The sequence below is a fragment of the Taudactylus pleione genome, unplaced genomic scaffold, assembly GCF_031769625.1.
Source record: "Taudactylus pleione unplaced genomic scaffold, aTauple2 ptg001314l, whole genome shotgun sequence".
NCBI classification, from domain to species: domain Eukaryota; kingdom Metazoa; phylum Chordata; class Amphibia; order Anura; family Myobatrachidae; genus Taudactylus; species Taudactylus pleione.
This window is the reverse complement of record NW_028285714.1, coordinates 849620-874251: the sequence shown is the minus strand read 5'-3', so window position 1 is coordinate 874251 and position 24632 is coordinate 849620. Positions and strand designations below refer to the sequence as shown.

The 24632-nt window shown below is 40.8% G+C and overlaps 1 protein-coding gene across 3 annotated transcripts in view; it reads right to left on the bottom strand.

Moving 5' to 3' along the window:
• Positions 1-562: 562 nt before the first annotated feature.
• Positions 563-24632, bottom strand: part of BMPR1A (bone morphogenetic protein receptor type 1A) — a 103523-nt gene continuing 79453 nt past the window's right edge. For all 3 annotated transcript variants that reach the window (XM_088463098.1, XM_088463100.1, XM_088463099.1), the window contains exons 4-13: positions 24449-24611; positions 20903-21005; positions 18241-18340; positions 16783-16885; positions 14698-14836; positions 14415-14607; positions 12412-12709; positions 9839-10014; positions 8937-9067; positions 563-4975 (exon numbers count right to left, since the gene is read on the bottom strand). In XM_088463098.1, the coding sequence (XP_088319224.1) occupies positions 4850-4975; positions 8937-9067; positions 9839-10014; positions 12412-12709; positions 14415-14607; positions 14698-14836; positions 16783-16885; positions 18241-18340; positions 20903-21005; positions 24449-24611 (1532 nt within the window). In that variant the 3' untranslated portion in view covers positions 563-4849. The remainder of the gene's footprint in view (positions 4976-8936; positions 9068-9838; positions 10015-12411; positions 12710-14414; positions 14608-14697; positions 14837-16782; positions 16886-18240; positions 18341-20902; positions 21006-24448; positions 24612-24632) is intronic.

The window sequence follows — 24632 nt, the reverse complement described above, 5'->3', positions numbered from 1 at the left end:
GCGGGGGTCACAATCGCATGTGATTACAGCAATGCCCGGAGCATCCTGAGGATGCTTCGGGGAGCTGTAAGGGCAGTGGTGTGACCGTCTGAAGCGTCCTAAGGACACTCCAGGTGGCACTGTTGCATAGACTCTGGCTGCAGTGTGCCATTCTAGGCACCCTGCTAGCCAGATGAGGCTAGAAGAAAAAAGCTCAGAGGGTCATACCAAAAGATTCAGAGGGCCTTATACGGCCCCCGAGCCTGAGGTTCCCCATCCCTGCTGTAAAAGAACCATCATACGTCTCCTTAAAGAAAGGACCCATTTGTTCTGGTGTATGCTTAACAGTGTTTTGTTCATATGGTTTATGTTTTGTCTTATTTTCCCTTTAAATAGGTGACATGTAGGTTTTAAGCCGCTGTGCCGTTCAAAGCTTATTAAAATATAAACACTATATGAGCATATACACAGTAGGACAGATGCACAGTACTTTGTTTCTCATATGTGTAATTGAAACTACATTACTACAAGTCATGAAAAGCAGGATCAGAATTAATACTGGAGAAACATACAAACACAAGTGTTTACTAAAATAAGCTTATTTACTTAGAAATGATACATTGGACATAGTCTGTGTACAGGACAAAGCAATTTATGGTAAACTTAATATAAGGCACCTTAGAAACCAGATGCTGTACAAAATATCTTTAAAGTTACATTTTCAAAGGTTATTCTACAATTATGGCATATATAGATATCAATATTATAGCCACTGATTTAGGTTATCATTCTCTTAATTATTTACACTTACTATATTACCTACAATGTTATTTTATTGTACACATTATCATACACTATTTAGATCAGACATTGGTACATTAGGACAGAGCACATTGTCACAGGTTACAGAATGGTCCCTTTGACCTCTACAAGAAAGGACACGAAGAACCAATAAAGAAACATAAGGAGTTTGGGTAAGATAAATTTGTGGATACTTAATGAAATGCAAAGGTTTGAAACTTATTCAACACTTTACACATAAGTTTACAAAAAATTACATAAACCACTTAAATTACTGTAACCGAAATAGATTAGTTTGACCATTTTGCAATCCATATGGTACATCATCATTATTACTATTATTTTCTTTTTAAAAATAAATGCAACAAGAAAACTCAGAATAACAGTCTCAAGTAGTACAGCTTTTGGTATTCTCTAGGAGCAATTCTGCAAGTTTTCTTTATTATGGCCTGTATAACACAGTGGAGCTAAGTTTTATGGTTAATACAGTCATTAAATTCTAATGAGTCTTCCATTATATTCATCACTGATGTTGTGCTTTGACTAGGACGGAACAGAACCAGGGCCTTTTTACAAAGTGAACTGATTTAGGATTTTAGGACCACAGGAGCATAAAAATTGTATAAACTTTTTAAGTCGTCCATCTCCCGCTAATTAAAGTCAGGTGGCACTAAGTGCCCATTGGTGATGAGGTTTGCTGCAGAAAAAAAGTTCTATTGGCACATTTTAGTCCTGCAGCACCAAAAGCTGCATCAGGAGCTGGCACTCTTTGGGAGTGATTAAATTCTGCGGGAACTGATTAGCGCCGGGAGGGAGCTTCCGGCGCTACTCAATTTACTGCGATGTTTACTCCAACGGGAAATAGTTAAGTCGGAGAATGACGGTTTTCGCAACTTAACCTGGGTGTTTAGTCACGAGAACCGGCATTCTCAGATTAAACAGCCGGCCGCAAGGCTGTTAGTGCTACACTAAGCCGGAAAACAGCCTAGCAGCCCGCACTTTAGTCGGATTTCTTCTCGCGAGAAGAAATCATTCGTCAGACTAAACAGCTCGCTGAATTAAATAGCTATGGGAACTTCCTCCCAGCGCTATTCAATTCCCACTTAATTTAATCGCCCCCTATGTTAGATAAGTAGGGGTGAAGGGTGACTTTTTTTAGTTTCTATTAAACGTAGGGAACAGATTTGTTTAGGAAATATTCAAGAAAATGTTTTCCTGTACCGGACTACCCTTTTAAAGCTATTACCATTTTGTAATAAAATTAAACAATTAGATTATTATTGGTCATTACTTTTGTTTTCATGTTACACAGGCTTGATATTGGCCATTAAAACAAAATGAAGACTTTGTATACATTTGCAGGGACTAAAATCACACTAATGTTCCATTAGAGATCTTCCTAATGCAAACACAAAAGTGTTCATAAATATCCACCATTATAATAAATAATCACTCACAAAAACACCCCAAATGCTTATGAGATCATTGCTTATTTGAGACATTGTATATTCTCACCTATATAGAGCAATGGTTTAGACAATTATACACTTTACCAGGGAAATGGTTGTCTGTTTCTTGCTCAGAAATCCCAAATTCCCTAAAGAGGTGTATAAAAGACACCTAGCTTATGCAGTCATTCATAAAAATCTAGTGAAGAGAACTGTATGTACCAACATTAATGGCGTTGTCCCACATAAAAGATTGTTTTTTTAAGTGATACACTTATTGCCATATGCACACAATTACAAAGTGGACACTGATAATTGTGCTTTACTAAACACTAGGAATCATTAAAACATCTGCTTATTAAGCTACATTTTCTAGGTCAATTTTGAAAAACTACAGGGACAATTCTTTCAATAAAATAAGATAGACATTTTACTTTCATGTATAATTATTTTTTATAAGGATTATAACAAAATGTGGACACAGACTGTAATATTCAAAAACAGTCCTCTACTTCCCAAAGTAAGGCTCTATCGATTAAGACCCAATGTACAGTATATTGCCATATAAATGGATTTTACTATTAATTTCCTTAAGGCAATTTAATAAAATTAAGCAAAACTGAAGACACAAGTCAAAAGCACTTAAAGGTAAGTGCACACCATATTGTGTTATATAAAAAAAGAAAAATAAACTATTAACAATATATGGAATTGTGGACACCGGAAGCACTGCACTTTTATGATAAGTTGAAGTGAATTAGTCTGAAAGTTGGGGGACAAATTACCTTACAGATATAGACAAAGGTTCCTAACAGATGGTTAATTTGAAGGTGCAATAATCTGGCCATTAGGGACTGATGCACATGAACATACAAATCACAGTACAAAGCCCTCCCTTTTCCATTAATTTAATGGTGGTCTCAAAACTGTGAATTACATAAGATTCTCATTAATTGGTTTTTGTGCACAGCTCTCTATGGAGGAGAGTGTTTCCTGTTTTTCTGATCATACAATGCTGCATTTAATACACATCTAGTTTTGCTGTTTTGTTTTTCTTAGCTAAGTGACAATACTCAAAGCAGGAATGATTTCTTAGTGCTTGCTTTCACACAGCCCCTAGTGGCAAGATTATTTTGGAAAAACATTTAGTTTAGGGATTGCCATCAACTATCGATGGGTAACAGCTACCAATGGTCAGTGGTTTTGCCAATGATGGTGGCGATCCGATGTTTCTCCGCCGTCGATGGCAGGGAAGGTGATTTCTTAGTGCTTGTTCTCCCCACCCCACTACAGACTTTAGAGTTTAGTCCCACTCTTGACCCCAGAAGCCAAGCCCCTTTCTTGATTGGCCTGTAACCTGTCGTTCCTTACAGCAGGGACAAGTATCAATGAGTGCAAACCGTCATTGATTCACCGTAGATGGTTTCAATGGCACCATCAATAGTAAACACACAAATGGCCATCCCTATTTCAGTGTGCACTGAACAGTGTTGCTTTGGCACTGTCTTCTCAGTTTGGCAGATAATTAAAAGCAACACAACAGCGTGTGATATGGGTTATCTGTATGTTACTTCCACTTTGACACACTAGGGTAGCAGAGTTCACTGAACCATCACATTAAGATATATTTGTTAGCAAAAGATTTTTTAAAAATAAGAAATTAGCCTGCACTGAAAAGCAAAATGTCTAAAATAAATGGCTTGTGTGTGGCACTAAATAAAATAAATTTGAATACTTTATGTTTCCAAGTTCCGTCTTCAGCATAATCATAAGATAAATTCTAGTATATTCTAATATATATTTTTTTCAGACTTACACTGGCAACAAAAATTTCATGTTAAAATACAAGTTTGTTATTTGCTTTTTGTTTTGTACAAACTGGTAGAATTTTACACTGTTTGGTACGACAACATTTTGAAAGTCTTGTGAGATTTTCTCACAGAATCAAATAGCGTTTTAGGTAAATTCTTTATCAGACATTCAGGCCATTTGATATAAGAACAAAGTAAAAGAGGCTGATGATACTTTGGCGTGACTATTAAGTTCATACATGCCAAAAGTTCCGTGGTTTCTCTACGGTGCAGAAAGGAAGCTTATGTGTAATATCAAGAATAAGTTTGGCATTTTAATGGGTTCATAAAAAAAAAGAAGAAAAAAATATTTAGAGTTTTAAAACAAGGCAAAATGATGACTTCTTGCACAATAAAAAGTTCTTGCTTTGAGCATGAAAGGTACAGATATTACAAAGGCAATGCTCACGTGTTTCTATTACACCACGGTGCGTAAGCAAAAAAAAAATTAAAAATTCATCTTGGTTGCTGCTTTCACAGAAAGCAATATAGCTTGAGCATGCAATTCATTACTCATTAAACTGGAGCTTTGAAATCGGAGAGAAGTCTTGATAAAATATAAAAACAAAAATATTTCTGATCTGACATAGACAGAGGCTCCCAATGATGAGGAGATGCACTCGGCACAATATTCTACATAGTACTGTATTGAGTCAATATATAGCAGCCAGCAAAATGCCACAGGTAGGAAGGCTGACATCTCAGTTGCCCCCTCTAGCACTCTGCTCCTTCTGTTCAGAGTCCTAATGCTGGAGACACATATTCCCACTGTCAAATCTTGACGTCTTGAGACTCCACCATCTTTGCGAGTGTCTTTTTGATCCTTAGAGCTGTAAGACGGGATGCTGGATTTTGAGCCCAACATTCGGCCATTAGCTTTAAAATTGCTCTCAAGCACTGAAGATAAAGAAACAAAAAAGAAATGACAGCTTTTTATCACTGTTATATACACTGTAGTAAATGTCAAAATGTATGCATCTAACCAGAGTTCCGTCTACCACTGTCTTCCACTATACTGCACCAGCTACGAACCATCACAGCTAATGAAACAGTCTAGAAATGCTCCTTTGCTTTGCCGTTGGTGCGGCACCTAATGATATCTTTATACAGACATTATGCGGGTGTATTAGCAGTTTGTTCTTCCCCACACTCAATTTTCTGCAGATTTCTGAATAACTGGTTTCAAGACAGCGGACCCAATAGTTACATGTATGATGCTCACAGCGTATTCCACACACCCACACCTAAAGTTAAATTCCTTTGTTTTATTATTTAGACACAGGTGTCCAAATACAGAAATGCTTCCCAACTGACCACAATCCCAATACAAAATAAAAAATAAATATTTCAAGTCTAGTTGTTAGCTTATAATACTACTAAGGAATATTTGACTCTGAAACTAACTGACCATGAGTTACTACTGTATATGTCTAACATATTTTAAAAATACAAGCTGAAAGTCCCCAGCACAGAAATCTATTCAACCTGGGGATTTCAAATATGAGATTTTTCAAAGAGAAATAAAGTGGAGCGAGAAAGTACCAACCAATCAGCACCTGTCACTTTACATGCTGTGTTTGAGAATTGACAGGAAGCAGCTGATTGGTTGGTAATTTCTCTCTCTCCACTTTATTTTTTTCCAAGCTTTGATAAATCTCCCTCATAGTGCTTGGCAAATGTGCAATAGTGAATGTATGGCTTCTTGTTTTTACACTAATAGAGCCTTTAGGCAGTCAGCAGTAACTGGCTGACTACAGATACATTTTTAAAACAATTTAATACATTTAAAAGCCATTAACTAAGTGCAAGTAAATGCGGCTATTGAAAAACAGTGCTCATTAGACGTGAGACACAATGTCGTACTTTGTCCTCGCTATGCCAGTGCATTAGACACACTTTCATTAACTTTTCAAAAAAAACTTCCAGGCAGCAGTACACTTTGTCCTTAACTCCATTTTATTTTACTAAGCATCAATGCTTCTGGAAGCTGCAGGCAATCTTGAAATTGACACTCTTGCCAGAAAGTGTGTGTGAGAGAATAGGTCAATTTGTTTCCTTTAGTATTTTTTGTAGACTTATAGCCTCAAAGCACAGTTAAGTGCTTTAAGAATCTGCATTAAATACCTTAAATGAACAAATGTTCATACGAGAACTAAGGTCTCGCTATGTACAAAGCCTTGGAGAGAGATAAAGTGGATGGAGGTAAAGTACCAACCAATCAGCTCCTAACTCATTTTTCAAACACAGCCTGCAAAGTGACAGGAGCCGATTGGTTGGTACTTTATCTCCATCCACCTTCTCTCTCTCTGCAATGCTTAGTAAATAGACCCTTAAACCTTGGAGATAGAAAGAAAGTTCCAACCAATCGGCTCCTGTCACTTTACAGGCTGTGGGGCCCATTTATCACAAGTTTTATCATTCGCAACAAGTTTTAAAACTCGTTGCGTATGATAAATGGTGCTCCAGCCAATCAGATCCTAAAGGTCATCTCTTTGAAAAATAACAGTTGGGAGCTTATTGGCTAAAGCAGCATTATCATACGCAACCAGTTTTAAAACTAGTTGCGCATGATAAAACTTGTTGATAAATGGGCCAGTGTTTGAAAAAAATGGCAGTCAGGAGCTGATTGGTTGGTACTTTATCTCTTTCCAAGGCTTAGTACATAGACCCCTTAGTATTAGACAATAAACCTGAAAATAATTTTTAGAAACAAGGCAGCAAAAAAATTCACACTTATTGATATGGTAAAGGTGTGTCCAAGCCACCTGTATCTCCTCAGCCGACACTACAGTCACACAAGGTTTTGGGGCAGATGTACTAAGCTCTGGAGAGTGATAAACTACCAGCCAATCAGCTCCTGTCAATTTTCAAACATAGCCTGTAAGAGGACCGTTAGGAGCTGATTGGCTAGTACTTTATCAATCACCAATTTATCACTTTCCAGAGCATAGTACATCTACTCATCTCTTACATTGTTCACTACAGTACGTGTCACTTATTGGGTAAGACAGCGGTAAAGACTGTTTCAAACTAAACTAGGTGGGCCTGATTCTGCCGCCTCAGTGTACGGCAGCAGCAGGCTACTTCTTTATGCTAATGCAAGAATCCGCTCATGTATACTAAACTACTGAAAGCCTATCCCGCACGCTGTTTTTACATCCATGGCAGCAACCATCATCATCAGTTTGTGGACTTGCACCAACCCCATGCTGGGTGCAAAAGACGGATCTGAAACAGGTGTCCAATTTCCGTCCTCACACTGCAATCCAGCACACGGAAGCTGGCATACTCGCCCACGGCACTCCCACGATTCAGGCGAGTTGTGTGCCCAGTTACTGCTCAGAAGCGACCATCTTCACACATAGGGCCATATTCAATTTGGAGCGAAAAGTCTGTCGCCGATGACGTCATTTTCACTTATCCCCATATTCAATTTCAAAGACTTTCCGCAGGTGCAAAAAGTCTTTGTAAAAAAGGGGGTTAAGTTTTCACAACTGCATTGGTGGGGAAAAAAAGTGCAGAATTGGGGTTTTGGAGTGTAGAATTAAAAAAAGTACCCTGCAGCCGTTGAAATGTCCCCTTAAAGAAATCTGTCAATTTTTGTTTTTAAATAAGCACAGGACACCCCAAAAAAAGTGGTTTCATTTTGGGGGTGGAAATAAAAATTGGGGAACCAACTTAAAAACTTGTGAAATTGACTCAGGGGGGTCCCCAAGTACGCGGCAGGTGTTTTCTAGAATGCGGGTGGTTGCAGCAGGTGGCTTTTTGATGAATTTTTAAAAATCATTTTAGGGACTTAAAAATATGCTTGCACCCCAAATTTGATGGGACTAGTTATTTTTACAAAAAAATAAAGCTAAATGCTATTCTTCACCACTTCTTCAAAGAAGCATTAATACACCTGCCGCGGCTGTTTAAAAACCTCAATTACCTTCAGCAGGCCAAATTGGTGGTACCCGTAGTGATTCGCCATGTCCGACCATCTTTGGGGGTTACAGGCTGATTTCCCCAAAAAGTGACAGGACTCTGATACTTACCTTTCCGCTGGGTCACATTTTTGCAGATTCCTAATTGAATACGGGAATAAGCGGGCAAGCGTCCGATACTTTAACCCCTGGAAAAACGGCGATGATGGCGAAAAGTCCGACCTCGGACTTTTTGCTTCAAATTGAATACGGGCTATAGTGCGCTTCATTGATGGACGGATCAAACCATACACACTAGCAATCTCCGTCTGTACGTGTGATATACCTGATCTGTTGTCTATGCGGAAACAGATTCCTTTCTTTGGCACTTGCGCAGTATGTGAAATCTCTGCGCATTGTAACTTGCGTCTGAATCAGCTCCTCTGTTTATATGAAGTGGTTTCTAAAGAACCTGACAATCAGGGTTTCTAGGTATTTTAGGAATAGATGGTGATCTTAGTCAGCGTTCGAAATCTGGTAAATATTTAAATATTACACTATATTTTGGAATAATTGATACATTTTACAATTATAAAGTAGACCGTATCATGCTGCATAAACCAAAGGTAAAGTAAACTATACAATATGCTTTGCTTTATATTTATAAAGTGTGTTGTGTAAATGGGTGAAGGAGAGCATTCCTATAACATACTAATAGAAGATTTAACAATGGGTACTACAAAGACATTTTATGTATTCATTAAAGTCAACAAGGGACCGAAAAGCACCCGAGCAATAATTTACTTAAACAAACGTGTTCTGAAATTTAAGGAAAGGCAAAACATATGAATTTACCCTTGTGTGCAATATGAGAAAATATATATATTTTTAGAAAAATAATCACTTAATTGTACTCTAGCATCCATCACTCTGCAGCTGCGAGAAGCACTTACTTCATCACTATTCCATCTGTTTGACACCGTGGGCCGTAAACATTTCATGCAGACAACTTCTCGCATGTCCTCAAATGACGGGTCATGTGGCACCATGTCATAATATGGCAACTGATACTCTTCAACAATACCTAGAAGAAAGCGTAAATCAGAAAATTGACATTTTAGAAACAGAATACAATGAACAGCGTCCTTATCCTGAGTGCAGCAAATGTTTTTATTTTTTTTATTTTGACTGGTCACATCTTTAGAACAACATTCTCACTAACTATGTCAGTTTTTACGGCCCCAATGCTTCCTTTCAGAGGAGCCCCAGGAAACGCATACTGAAATGTTTTTATCCCAGTGCAACCACAAATTGTTTAAGCTCATCTCTTTCAGAAGGCTTTGGAAGGTGGAGCTGCAATCTCCATGATTGTGGCTTCTCACAAGCTCAAATGGTCATAAGCCCTCAGCAGCTTCACCCAGCTTCCAACAAAGCTATTGAGACAAACTACAGAGCCTGGGAAACAGAGATGCCATCAATGAGGGTACCCTAGGTAAGGCGAGTTTTTAATTCCTACCTAGCTGAGAGTGCCAAGCAGTAATGAAACGGTATTTGTCAGTAGATAAGCTGAAAAATATATTCAGAGCAAAGTCTATGCCTTTCTAATAAATGTACTAAATTACCATAGTACAAATGCATTGCCACAACTCTAACTTATTGTTTTGCTTGAAAATAGAGAACTGTGTAACTTTATAGGCTTTACCGCTTCTGAACAGTGTTCAGTTTTCAAAATAAAAGCATATGCATCATTTTGTTACTTGTTAAATAGAGTTTTCACCATGAAATGACAGTATGGTCCAATGTTGTTTCTAGAACGTCCTTTCAGTAGTGATGTCACACACACGCAAAAGCTTACCACCAGTGATGCAGCGACGGGTCAGTTCCCAAATGATTAAGCTAAAGCTATAGATGTCAGCCATTATGTACGCTTGGAAATGGTTCTTATTCAAACTTTCATCTAGAACCTCTGGTGCCATGTAACGTTTTGTTCCCACACGGGTGCTCAGGGGAATATCCACTTCATGGGTATCACTGGTAAGAAAAGGAAAGTTATGTAATACTTGCCTGAGGTTTTTCATAAGGACATAGGAATAGAAGATTACCAATGACTAGTTATTTGCTTCCCAACAGTGAAGATAACATTTTATATCTTTACATATAAGTTTGAAAGCTTATATACAGGAATCAACCAAAAAAATCTAACATGGAAACACCATGGGGAGAAGATAATCACACACTACAATGTCATACAAAGAGATGTAGTTATTATGCCGGCTGTCGGCATGCCAGTGCTGGAATCCCGACAAATCAGAATCCTGGCGCCGGCATCCCAATGGTAAGTAGTGGGGTTAGGGGGAGGGTTAGGGGTTAGGCAGTAGGGGGAGGTACAGTGCCAGATTAATGTCCACATGGGCCTGGAGCTGAAATTCATGAAGGGCCTATTGCGTGCCGCTGCCACCCCAGGAGTTTTAGGGTTAGGCACCCCTAAGTGGGTTCGCGTGGGGGGGACAGGGGAGGGTATTAGTACTTACCTGCCCTAGTTGTGATCTTCATCCTGTCGGGCATCCGCAGTCAGTATTTGAACCGGCTAAACAGCTGCCGGCATTTTCAAAACCATTCCGGGAACGAGATAGTGTGTGTAGAACACGCTATCCAAAACTTCCTATCTGACCATTGCAGGAGCATTTGAAGATATTTATTGGCTAGCCCTCCTGCATATACACTATCCAATTATTGGCCCGATAAATGTTTCAGTCCTCTGGAGTGTTCTTGGTAAAAGTCCACAGAGGACTGAAATGTTTATAATAGACCTTTGTTGTCTCTCAATCATGGCGAAAGTGAGTGCTGCCGTTTCTGACTGTATACCGTGCCAAACTAGAGGTGTGCTTTGTTTGGGGCACCGTCGCTGCCCCATGGTCCTTGACACTGGCAAACAGGTTGCTTGGAACAGCGCCCTGCAGCCAGTATCGTTGATGCAGTGCTGCTCAGACAGACACCCTGCAGTCTGTGCAGCATCCTCAGGACACTCCTGGCAGTGCTGCACTTCGCACTTCCAGGTGATGACACTCCCGCCCCCCTGTGCGATGGCATGACGTCATGCACTTAGTGAACAGGACCAGTAACCTGCCAGGCCGCTAACGGTGTATGTATGTATGGAGTCTGCAACCTTGAAAGCAATAGAGCAATATACACATACACAATTGGTAGGCCGGCACTCTTGTGCAAAGTATGGTGCCTGGTGTCCTCCTAATTACCGTTTGCCTATGAATGGAGTGGACCATGTAGCAGTCGAATGGGCTGCACTCTGGTCGGCTTGTATAAAATACTAAAATTCTGTATCAAAATTGCAGAACCTGCACTAGTCCTTTCCGTAATCCCTCACGAAAGTATGGAAACAGGTTCTGCAACATTGAAACTGTAAACGGATCATGTGCTAGGCTACTCATGGACACATCTTTAGAGCAAGACGGCCGGGGACGGAGCTTCGGGTGGCTAGGGGCGGAGCTTCGGTGGGTCTAAGGTGGGCGGGGCTTCAGCCAGCATGTTTGTGTCCACCAGCAGAGAGGAGAGGACCAAGGGGGTGTGGGAATGGGCTAAGATTCGACCGGCCAGGAGGTGAGTGACCTGGACTGTTGGTTGTGACAGGAAAAAATATATATATTTTTTTTTCCTGTCTGCACGGCAGTCAGTTTCCTGTGGGCCTATTTTCAATGGGAGGCCTGGAGCTGTAGCTCCACCCGCCCCATTGCTAATCCGGCCCTGGGGAGGGATAGGGTTGGGATCTAGGGGGGAGGGTTAGGGTTAAGCAATAGGGTGGGACGGTTAAGGCACTAGGGCCAGAGGTTAGGTTTAGGGTGCCCATGTGACATTAACAATATGAGCTGTCTTGGACACTAAGGGGTTTATTTACTAAGCAGTGTTAGGAGACAGAGTGAAAAGTGATAAGGTGCCAGCCTATCAGCTCCCAACTGTAATTTTCTAAACACAGCCTGTGAGTTGGCAGTTGGGAGCTGATTGGCTGGCACCTTATCACTTTTCACTCTGTCTCCTAACACTGCTTAGTAAATAGACCCCTAAAGCTCCAGCTACTGTAAATGCAACCCAACAATCACCTTCTTTTCAAAGATCTCTTTCAGACATTCTATCCATAATTCTAGCCAAGCAGCCAAGTCCAACAGATTTCTAGACATTGGTCATGCTAGGATGTTATACACTGAATTAAAACATAAGCCATACCTATTATTGCTATTAATGTGCTTGTTGTGCCTCTTTTACCAAGGTATTAAAATGTTTATTTTACCCCTTACCTGTATCTTTGGCATCTAAGATTATTGGATCTTAAGAGTGCAGACCTAGAGTCCATCCTGCAAGGAAACCTCAGAGATGCCACATGATATCCACATGCTGGAATTGTTATTAAATAGGTACCTGTTGAATTTGACTGCCAGTCCCAGGTCAGCAATGCAGCAGGTCCAGTTTTCCTTTATCAGGATGTTCTTACTCTTCAGATCTCTGTGAGCAATTGCCGGTTTTCCCTGAGTACCGTATATTTCAGTGTGCAAGTGGCATAGGCCACAGGCAGCAGAATATGCCAGTTTGAGTAAAGATCTTGTATCCAGAGTGGCACACTTTAGAAAATCATATAAAGACCCATTCTCATGATATTCTGTTATCAGGTACATTTGTGTCCATGAACCTGTCCCTTTAATATCAGCAGCTATGAAACCTGTAAAGATATGAGATATTCATTTCCATACAGCGTAAAGATAAGCTAGTCATTTACAGTGATCAGTGAGCAGCATACAGTAATACATACGCCATTATATTGCTCCTAACAATGATTGAAGTTGGGCAAAATAAGCATGTTAATGGCCACACATTGAATATACTGTAAACTCTGCAATAAAAATATGAAACCTTTGGGGCATCTTCAATTGGTCGCAAGCATTTTGTGGAGAAAATTGCTGCGGCCATCGTGGCCATTTTTCCATTAACACAGGTATGCGCGCTCCCGATATCTTTTAAAAAATGGCAGCAATAGTTTTTCTGGCAAACCCCCTTGGGAATTTTTCTTTTTTCAACAAAGTGCCTGGACCCTAAACATTTTAAGTATATTGGGTAACAGTAATGATGTTTATTACTGTCCCAAAGAAAAATATTGTGATCTTTAATAAAAAAAAATACACAAATCAGATTTTTAATGCATTTTTAAAGTAGAGAAATGATTAAAAGCAAACTTTTTTCATTTAACTACAAACAAATAAAATGAAAAGTGATTTTGGTGTAATTTGAGGCTCCTTAACTTTTTTGAAAAAATTATAAAAAGGAATTATATTTTGTTAAAATACTGTAAATAAATTTGGGGTGCATAAACTAACAAAAAATTTGCTGTAATTTGAGGCATTTTTTTACACCTAATAATGACTTGAAATTATTGGACTAATTAAATTGTAAACTTCAAATTGTCCAATTAGTCATTAAGGGGGCTGTCCAAGAGGTTCTGAGGCAAGTCCGAACATTTTTAACTTAAGATAGCAATTTTTAAAAACTTTACATCTGCTCTGAAGGTGCGTATAAAAAAAAAAAAAAAAAACTTGCGTCGCAGGGAAAAGAAAAAATATTTGCGCCCAAATTAATTTCGAAAACCCTTGCACCTGCGGGAAAAACCCTGCGGCGTGAGGTTTTTGAAAAACTTGCAGCCAACTGAATTAGTCCCTTTGATGGTTATTGTACTAAAGTTTTCTGAACATATTCAATCAAGGATTATTTTTCATTTAACTCTTGATGAAAGCAAAAGTAGAATTTTCTATTAAATATGTGCTACTGTATGCTGGAGGTAGAAATAATATTATACCCCTTTTACACCAGAGCTAAAACCCGGGTTATTGCAGGGTTAACCCGGGTACCTCCTTGGTGTAAAAGAGGACAGGGTTTGATTCCAGGGTGGAGTGACCCAGCAATCCAACTCTAAGGTAGCTTGCGGTGTTTAACACGGGAATGACCCTTGAAACCCTGCAGTGTAAACAGCGCTATCCGGGTCATGATGACCTGGTGCGCGCCGCATGCTTGCCGATTGGCCGGCTTCAGTGGCTCTTGAAGAAGATGACCTCATCTCCAAGCGTCCACTTCCACACCGGAAGAGCCGGGTCTCTGCAGACCCGGGTCCGATGTGAACGACGCCGACTCGGTAATATCCTGGGTCGGCGCCGGCTAAATTCCGGGTCTAATCCGGTTTGGAACCCTGTTCCAACCTTCGGGTCAGACCCGGAATTTAGGTATAAAAGCGGTATAAGGTAGAGTTGTGAAGTATTAAGTATGGCTGACATAGCGCAGATATGGGTTGAACTACTATAAATCGCCCAAGAACTATTTTAAGGCTCAACATCTTACATAACAACAACTACATTCTTGCTAGCTGAAGTTCCTCTTACCTAGAATATTTTCATGGCGCATTAACACAGTTTGATAGATTTCCGTCTCTCTGAACCAGCTGGCTTCCTCAGCAGTGAAAAAAACCTTCACAGCCACCTTTTCACCTCTCCATTTTCCCATCCAAACCTCTCCATATCTTCCTTTTCCTATCTGTCTCACCATCTGGATCTGCTTAGCGATTGTTCTCTGGACCTGCGAGGGAAAAGGGATATTTTGCTAAACCCTGCACCATGACAAATGCTGTAAAATATCCATGCATGTTTGACATTATTTTTGACTTACCAAAAGAGGGAGCCCTGATCCACTGCCAGAACTTTGAGACAGGTCAATGAGAGCCTTTAGTGACTCCCCGGCTGGTATAAACGCCTCATCTTGTTCCAGATCTCTATTATAGAGCATTCTCTGAGATGTCAACTTATGCCTGCAAAATACACACCTATAAATGATCTACAACACTATTATACCAGGTGGCAGTTGCCTTCTACTGTACAATTAAGAAAACACAATTCTACATACAGTTAGATGGTTAGTAATTATTTGCAACTATGCATTTAATTATTTTTAGGTTAGCATAAAAAAAATCTGGACAAAAACGTTATGCTTGGTACAAATTGACCTTTTGAACCTTTTTTTTTTTTTATTTAAATCAAACTATGTTTTTCAATTTCCAGTGATGTATCAATATTTTAAATGTAATGCAGTTTCCCAACTATTAACATTTCTTATGTTTTCTGATTGAAATTCTAATTTAAACATTTGTGAATGTTAGCAGAAGGGAAATATTTTGCATTACCTTCATAAAGCATGTTTACATAGAAATGTTGTTTTGCGTCGTAGGCTTGACTGCAAAATAATACATTTCAAATATATCTTTACTTTCATTTCACCCATCCATTTTTTTTTTTTTTTTGTGTATGCGACGATATATTGTGGTAAACATTTTTCATCAGGTACTATTGCTCCTGTAGCTCCTTACTGGCCACCGTAGTTGGCTAATTAAGGATGTGTATATTCTACATCATTACAAAATTAAGCAAAACAAGTCTACCGCCATTTTCTCAGTACTATTACAGATGCTCACCCACATTCAGTGGAAGAAAGAAAATGATGTAAAGGTGAAGTCCAGTTGCAGACATATCAGGTATGTACAGGTATAGTTATATTGCATTAACAAATAACTAGGTGACATCATCAGTATAATTGAAATAAAAAAATGTGTAGTACATATCTTCTACATCAGGGGTGGGGAACCTTTTTCTGCCCAGGGCCATTTTGATATATATAACATTATTTGCAGGCCCGGTGCAGGCCACGCCCCTCCATGTGATGTCACAAGGGGTCGTGGCCACAATTGCTGTTGATTACATCCTGAGGATGCTCCGGGGAGCTGTAAGGACAGCGGTGTGACAGTCTGAAGCGTCCTAAGCACGCTCCAGGCGGCACTGCTGAATAGAACCATTATAGGCTCCCTGATAGCCAGATGAGGCTAGCAGAAAAAAGTTCTGAGGGCCAGACCAAATGATTCCGGGGGCCTTATACGTCCCCCGGGCCTGAGGTTCCCCATCCCGGCTCTACATAGATGGTAAGCTAATAATTTGTAGAGAAATGGAGCACTAAAAATAATTTTGGAATATAAAAACACATTGGAAGTATTCAGGCAGTGGGAAAAATCAGTGTGGGCCATAAACAATTTAAAATATTTGTTCACAAGAATTTAGATGGCATAGTCAGTAGTCAAAACTATGCAATGAAGGTAATATGCAAACTTTGTTATTTTTTTTTTTTTTTTCATTTTGAATTAAAAGGTTGGCATTATTTTTGAATGCAAGCTCTTTTTTAAATCTATATTTCGCTACTTTACATCATTTTACCATTGACCGGTAACAAAACCAATAGCAAATCATGTCCATTTGCAGACCTGTCATGTAGCCAAATCTGTCAAACCAAAGTACTGCGCAGAGACTAGAACGGCAAAAACATATGATAGTATTCCCAGCCAAAAATGTAAACGTTAGTATACAATTTTTTGTATTAAAAGCATCAGAAGATCTTGATATATCTAGATATTATATTTTATGAAGCAATTGATAAAACGGATGTTAAATTGTAAAATTTGTATACCATTTAAATACTATTCGGCTGTGTCTTGTATATATGTTTATGGGGTTCTAGACTCGGAACTGCGCTGTTGGATATTTTGTCTAGATAGATTGTTGTATTGCAAGGTTTTACAGTGCCTCATACCTCTATATGCATTCTCAGTCTAGAGCTTGTAATTACCATCTAAGTAAACTTGTCTGAGGCTTACATTTTAGCGCTGGTATAAAATAGATGTATAGGAAAAACTTTTATCAGTAAGAATCTTACTTGTAGATACAGGTGATGAGGATGAAGACCATCATGACTAATAAGCAGACCACAATGGATATTATGAGAGCAATGAGGTGTGCGCTTCTGCCATATATTCCTTCTGCAGAGATGAAGCATGCGTTAGTCACACTTAGTAGAAACCAAGAGCAAATGCATCTATTTTTAGACCGTTAACACCTTGTATTTTGTTCTCGTTTTATTAGAGTTAAGAGACTCAGGGGTCTATTTACTAAGCTGTGTTAGGATATAAAGTGAACAGTTATAAGGTACCAGTCAATCAGCTCCTAACTGCTATGTCACAGGCTGTGTTTGAAAAATGGTAGTTAGGAGCTGATTGGCTGGCACCTTATCACCGTTCACTTTATCTCCTAACAGTTTAGTAATAGACCCCTCTGAAAGCCTAAAGGTGGGTACACACCTCACCGATATATCTGCAGATCAACTGATCTGAAGATATATCTACAGTCTGTGCATGACATATGTTCTGCATACAGGCTGCCCGATCCGCCGTGACTGATGTCACATCTGGGCGGGCATTTACATGTGCCTGCCAAGTTGAGCTGGCAATCACCACCGGCCAATGCAGCAACCGTACACACACCATAATGCACCAATACATCTGCAGATAATCGACTGTGCAACACAGCCATTGCGATATGTCTGTGAACGATGTCGTTCACAGACGTATCGCTGGTACACACTGGCCGACGCACACAAAGACCAAAATTATTGGGGTTACGAGCGCTTACATGGTAAAGTTAGTACATATAGAGCCAATCTACAGGCATTTGACAGAATATATAAAATGTATTTCATTTATATATTGATAAGATATATTCTCTGACCTGAAAAAGTAGATGAATTTTAGGTATATGGGGGTTGGCAATAAAGAGATCTTATGAATCTGGATTGGTCTACAGATGTGTCCACATAAATCTATCCTCCATGCGCTACAAGTCGCACGATAGTGTTTCGTGCAACTTTTTATCTTCAAATGCATCTTAACCACACAGTGATGCAAATAGTTAACACAAGCAATTTCTGCTGATTAAAATTATATGCAGCATGCCTATGTTCTCTGTGCGTCTTCGAGGGGATCTGCATGTGAAATGCTACGTTACAGTGTCAGCGGCTGTAACACTGTAACGTAGCGTTCCGCATACAGATGCACCTGCAGACACACACAGAACATAGGCATGCTGCATATCATTTTAATCAACATAAGCGGATTGTGCTAGCTATTTTGCATCACTGTGTGAATAAGATGCATTTGGAGGTAAAAAGTCGCACAAAAAGACGCCCGGCACTACTAGTCACGCCACGGCATAGCGCGATTAGAAGCGCTGCTGTTTAACGTGCAAGGAGGCTAGATGTATGAGGACAAAACTGTAGCTCTTATTATTTGTTACATGCAGCATTTTATAAGTTTAGCTGTAAGCTGATGATTCATTTTACCTGGTCCCCCATTTGGTGGCAATGTGGGTTGCAAATGCTTATTACAGAAGTCAGTCCGGCAGCACTCTATCGTCCTTCGTACCTGGGCTTTGGGAGAATCCTATTTGCAAGAGAATAAAAGGGGTATTTATATTCTTTAATGAAAATCATAAACAATTATGTGCTGGCCAAAGAGAGGAATTCCAGCCACACATTTAATACATTTATGCAATACACTTTTCTGTATCACCCTTGAATGACATTCTGTTAATCTACTGGAGAATAGGGTGCTCAGGATGCCAGCACTTGGGTTCCCGGGGGTCAGAATCCTGATGCCAGAATCCAGACAGGGTTATGATACAGAAACTTGTCGGTCAGTATCCTACCCCTCCCCCTCTCCCTAACAGTCCCCTCCGAGTGCCTAAACCCCAACCCTCCCCGTAGTGCCTAACCCTAACCCCAGTAATTACGGCCGGGATGCCGGCGCCTGGATTCTGACAGGTGTCGGGACTCCAGCGCCAGCGTTCTAAGCACTGGCATCCCAACTGTCGGGATTTTGCCGGGTCCTATACATGTTCTGTGGAAGCAGAACGTCCTTTAAGCCATAAGTTGCGAGGCGTGGCTCGGACTTGTTTTTACAGCATTTACCACAGCTGCTCAATTGAAATCTGGGTAATTTGGAGGTCAAGTCAACACCTTGTACACTTTATTATGTCCCTCAAAAAATTCCTGAACCATTTTGCAGTATGGCAGGGTACATTATTCTGCATTCGGTATGAAAGGCCGGCAGTTCGATTCTGCGCAGCGTCAGCCCGACAGATGCAGAGATCCCGGCAGCGGAAGCCTGACAGCACTGGAAATCCCGATCGTCCCTAGGTAAGTACAAGCTAACCTAACCCCCCTAACCCTCCTTAGGGGTGCCTAACCCTAACCTCCCCCCCCTGTGCCTAACCCTAATTCCCCCTCTAAGTGCCTAAACCTAACCCTCCCCTTCCCCACTGCTTAAACCTAAGTCCCCCGGGGGGGGGTGCCTAACCCTAACCCCAAGTCCTCCCCCCGGGTGCCCTAAACCTAACCCTCCCCGATCGGGATGCCAGGCGCCGGTCTCCCGGCGTCGGAAAAATGACAGGCGTCTAGATTCAGACGCCTGTCATTTAACCCTCGCCGGGATAAAGCAATCGGGAAGCCGGCTGTCGGGCTTACGACAGCCGGTTTCCCGATTGAATCCCATTATTCTACTGAAAGATGCCACTGCCATCAGGCAATACTGTTGCCATGAACAGTTGTGTTTGGTCTACAACAATGTTTAGGTAGGTGGTACGTGTCAAAGTAACATCCACATGATTGCCAGGACCCAAGGTTTCCCAGCAGAACATTGCCCAGAGCACTGGAGTTCTGGAGATGCTCTGATTCGCGGAGGCAAGCATGGTGGCTCACCACTGATCGCAAGAATATGAGGACCGGGGGACTCACTTTTGGACAATGGGTGGTTCCCTGGGGATGCACTGCGCTGACCAATCCTGTGGCTCCTTATTCAATGATTGATGTCTCCCTTGCCTGGCCAGGGAGGACTATACAAAGTGGAAGTGGAGCGAGAGCTCTAGTGCCTTACCTCCTGGATGCTGCATTACCCAACACCACAGGGACACAAGCAGCCCCAGGAACACAGGCGTCCCCTGGCGGCACCCAGCGTGAGGATGGCCCCAGTCACCACAGACAACCCCCAACACCACAGGCAGCACCCGGCGAGAGGCCATCACTAGCACTACAGAGATACAAATAGTCCCCCGGCTACACAGACGGCCCCGCGGCAGCATCCAGTGTGAGGACGACCCCTGGCACTACAAGAACACAGGCGGAACACGGGCAGCATATTGCGAAAGTGGACCAGGCACCCGGCTACACGATGAGCTGTGACAAGAAGACGGTGTCTGCGCGTGTGGCTGCACTCCCTGACCTGGAGGATAATTGAAGTAAGCGTGTGGGGGTTGGTTTGGTGAGCAGCTGGTGCTGTGGGGGTGTGTTTTGCTGACTGCGACTTTCCACGGGTGCTGCTAACAGTGAAGAGGGGCGGGCGAGCAGCCAGAAGGGGATACTGCCCCAGCTGTTATCTAACCTTTCCCCCTCCCTACTCCTAACCACTTCCTTGGCCCCCACTACTGCCCCAACTGCTATCTACCCTTGCCCCTACTTATCCCCAGTACTGCCTGCCCCTAACCCCCTCCTTGTTCCCAGTACTGCACTTATCCCATTTCTACCCCTCAGCCCCCTGCTCCCCGCTGAAGGCTCTCATGCATCAGAGGTAGAGTTGGGCACTTTCAAAAGGGGTGTGGGGCCTGCCCATCCACTGTACCCACCTGTACAAACCATCCAGCAGCCCCCCTGCTAGCCGCTGACAGCGCTCCACATTTTATTTTTGAAGATGAAATAACCACAATTTTCATAGAAAAACAACAATGCATTAACACAGTGATATTTATCACTTTATTAATAAATGCATTGTTTTGCTATGAAAAATTTGGTTATTAGCCAGATTTTAGTTTTCAAAAATAAAATGTGGCTCTTCAAGACGTCTCATTTTTCTCACCCCAATTAAGGTTGGAGACCACTGTTCTAGTGCATAGCTATGATTATAAGACATCAATTCTTATTCCTGTTACATTGTATATGCAGAGTGTTTTACCTTGCACTGAAAATCTGAGCCTTCAAGCTTCATGCAGCCAGACGTTAATGTGATTTCACCATGTTCATCCTCTTCAATTATTGCAAAGCAATGGCCATTTGTACTGCAATATACCCATTATACACAGATTATTAACCACTTCACCAATAGGAAAGACATGTACAATTGCCAGCTTTTGAGCTGTGAAATACTGAAACAAGTAATTGACCATTTAAATTAACAATAAAACAGCATTTTTTTCTCAATACATAGTTATATTGCTTTAATTTCATGAAAAATGTATGTACAAATACATTATATTTTCTGTTCTACATTTGGGAGAAAGCGAGTATTTTCAAGCTACTTATATCTGTGGTGCTTCTAATTACAGGTTTTATCATTTATGCTTTTGGTCCTATATCAGATCTTTATATGGTGAATGATTATGAGCTTTAGGGACAGCTATAGCATAAGCTTTTTATGAAAGAAAATCAGAATAAGCCTGAACAATGATTTTTCTTGCACGATGAGGAAAGTACTGTCTAAAGCTAAGTACACAGGGTGTGATTTAGGACAAGATAAGGTCTCGTTAACGATTTCCCTTGAACTCATGAAAACTCCCGGACAAATGATATCATGCAGAAATATGCGACGCATTTTCTGTCTCCCCGTCAGCTGGCACAAAATGGTGAAGGGGAGTGGCCAGTGACAATAAATCGTTTGTCGTCCATGAAATCGTTCATTGTGCGTATACACAGCGATGTGTGCCAAATCGTGAAAGATTGGTCGTGATCTTTCTGCATGTTCAACAGATCACGACCAATAATCAGCGGGAACGCGCATCGACTTCGTTATCGTGCCTAGACACGCCACTTTTTAAATGATTTGTCGTTCCAATCCGTCGAAAACGGCTATATCGTTTAAAAAAATCACACAGTGTGTGTGCACCTTAACACGTGGAAGTGGCCTCTGGTACACAAACAAACCTCTGCCGAATGAAAAAGTGTTACCTACAGTTTTTTAGTTTTTTTATAGGCACAGTGAAAACATTTCACTAACGCCTGATGAGCCAGAACATCACCGCACCAGCTGCTAAAATAGCTCCATTCTTTTCATGGAGATTACTGTATAGTAATCATCCCACTGTAGGGTGAGCTATAGAAATCTCAGCAAATCAGGGTTAAATGTGGATCCTTAAACCAGACTATAATACAAGTACTATACACTAGATGGCAGCATATGCCTATATTTTGAATTATGTACAGTAATGCTGATTCTGAACTTGGGGTCACTTATACCCCTTTTACACCAATGTCCTGCGTCTAACCCGGGATTTTGGAACATGTTTCCAACCCGGATCAGACCCGGGACAGACCCCTTTCATACTGCGATGCCGACCAGAGTTATTTCCGGATCTGTGCCGTTCACACCGGACCCAGGTCTACAGAGACATGGGTCTTCCAGAGCTGCAGTGGACACTTCGAGATGATGTAATCTCCAAGCGCCACATAAAAACGGCCAATCAGGTAGAATGCGGCATGACCCAGGACATCGTGACCAGGGTCCCGACATTTACACTGCAGGGTGACACGGGAACGACCCGTGTCCAACCCTGCAAGCTACCTGTGTTCCATACCCGGACCGCTGGCCCCGGGTTGAGCCGTTTCCACTGACAAAAATCCTGGGTTGAAGCACATTCATGTGTCAGTGTAAAAGGGGTATAATTTGTCAAATGTGGACTATTACTGTGTGTTGGGGATGGGTATTGTCAACAGTAAAATTCAGTCTTGACAGCTGCAAATGCTAATGATAATACTGTCACCAAAAGAAAACATTTCACCAGAAAGTCCACTGGTATCACTCCAAGTATCGAAACGCTTTGGAGAGGAGGAGGAATTGGGAAAGACTGGAATTAACCTAGTGGATGGATGTGATGTTCCGGGAAAGCCTGTTGCCACCTTTAATTTTTAGCGAATATTGCTTACTGTTTCTTTGTAGACATATCCATCTGTGATTAGTGCCACAAGACAGTAAAAGGTAGAGTGAAGGATCAGTGTGAAAACGTGGTCACCTCCTCCCCATGAAGCCAGTTTGTCTACTAGAATCTGTAGTCCTCTTCCTCTGGTAGGAGTATCTATATTATATTACTTCAGAAGTAATAGTTATTCTGTGTTACAGTGTTACACTATGGTATTTTCTCTGTTTTAAGAGTTGTTAGAGTATACCAATAACTTTGGGACAATCCAACTGGGTAAAAAGGTTTTCTGAGGACTGAATACATTTTCTTGCTAAGACCATGGATTGATCAACATTTTTGGTGACACTTTTTGATTAAATTTTTTCTTTTAGTGACTGTGTTGGTGAAGTGTGGTGTGACACTTATACACCAGAGATCCCACTTGGCAGCTATTTAAGCGCAATTATCCTTTTTGTGTACACAATCTTTTTGTGTAATGGCAAAACTGAGCTAGAGTAACAAAACTATAACCAGTATATAAAGTCTACATATAAGAGTTTATTTTTCCTGAATTGACGCAAAGGGAGGGGATGGAATTAAATTCCGTGCCATGTGCCGCCAGACATTACCACGATGTCCTGCTGTGCACATTACTATGTACTGCGGTACACAATCTTTTCTAATTCAGTAGGCACTCATTGGCCATTGCACTGATTTCACTCGAAACCGTACAGTCTCCACAAATTCATGCTCATCACTTTAATTAAAGTGATGTTGATGAAACTGAAGTAGGTTACACACACGTGTGCTCAGGTAAGACAAATTTGGTGTTGCTAATAGCATCTACATTTTAGCCATTATTTCTGTAATTCAGATTAGAAAACAAAGCCCAACAAATAATTTGTTATAGCCAAATCTTTATATATATTCCAGATTGTCAATTTGTCTGCGGTATATAAAAATGGACCAGAAACTTGTGTAACCTATAAAATAAACCAGTAATCTCAATCAAACACAAGGCTACATTAATAGGAGATCCTGAGATATGTATCAAGCCTTGAAAAGAGATCAAGTAAAGTTGCCCAAAGTAACCAATCAGCTGTCATTTATCTAGTACAGTCTTAAAAATGACAAATGCGGATTGGTTGCTTTTGGTAACCACTACATTCTGGGTGAAATATATCAAACCTTGGAGAGAGATAAAATACGAACCAATCAGCTCCTGACATTTTTCAAACAGCCTGTAAAATCCAGTTAAATGCTGATTGGATGGCATCTCTCTCCACTTTATCACTCTTCTATGGTTCATACATCTCCCGCTATCTCTCTCCAAGACTTGATACATCTCTCCTATAGTATTTAAGCCATACAACCAAAATGTTCTCATGATACAGGGTTATAAATTTAGCATGCATTTATAAAGAATCAGGCAGTTTGGTGTAAAGCTTTTTGGATGTCAAACTTCCATTCTTTATTTTGTCCATAATAATATTAGAGAGTAATCCGAATGGGAAACATTGAGGAAGATACCTCTTCTTCAAGAACACATACAGGAATATACTGCAGCAGTGTAACAAGCAATAATGTAGATGTGACTAAATGAGACTTACATGCAAGTGTTATTTGTAGCATCTTCAGGACAATACCCAAAACAATAACAATTTAAGAATGGCAATGTGTCCTCTGGCGCCAATGTAACACCATTCTCCAGCTTCTTGGGGTCAGAGTTTGCTTTCTTTCCAGTTCTGTGTGGCAGGATGTCAAAATTCTGACCTATAGGCAAACAAGCAGGGG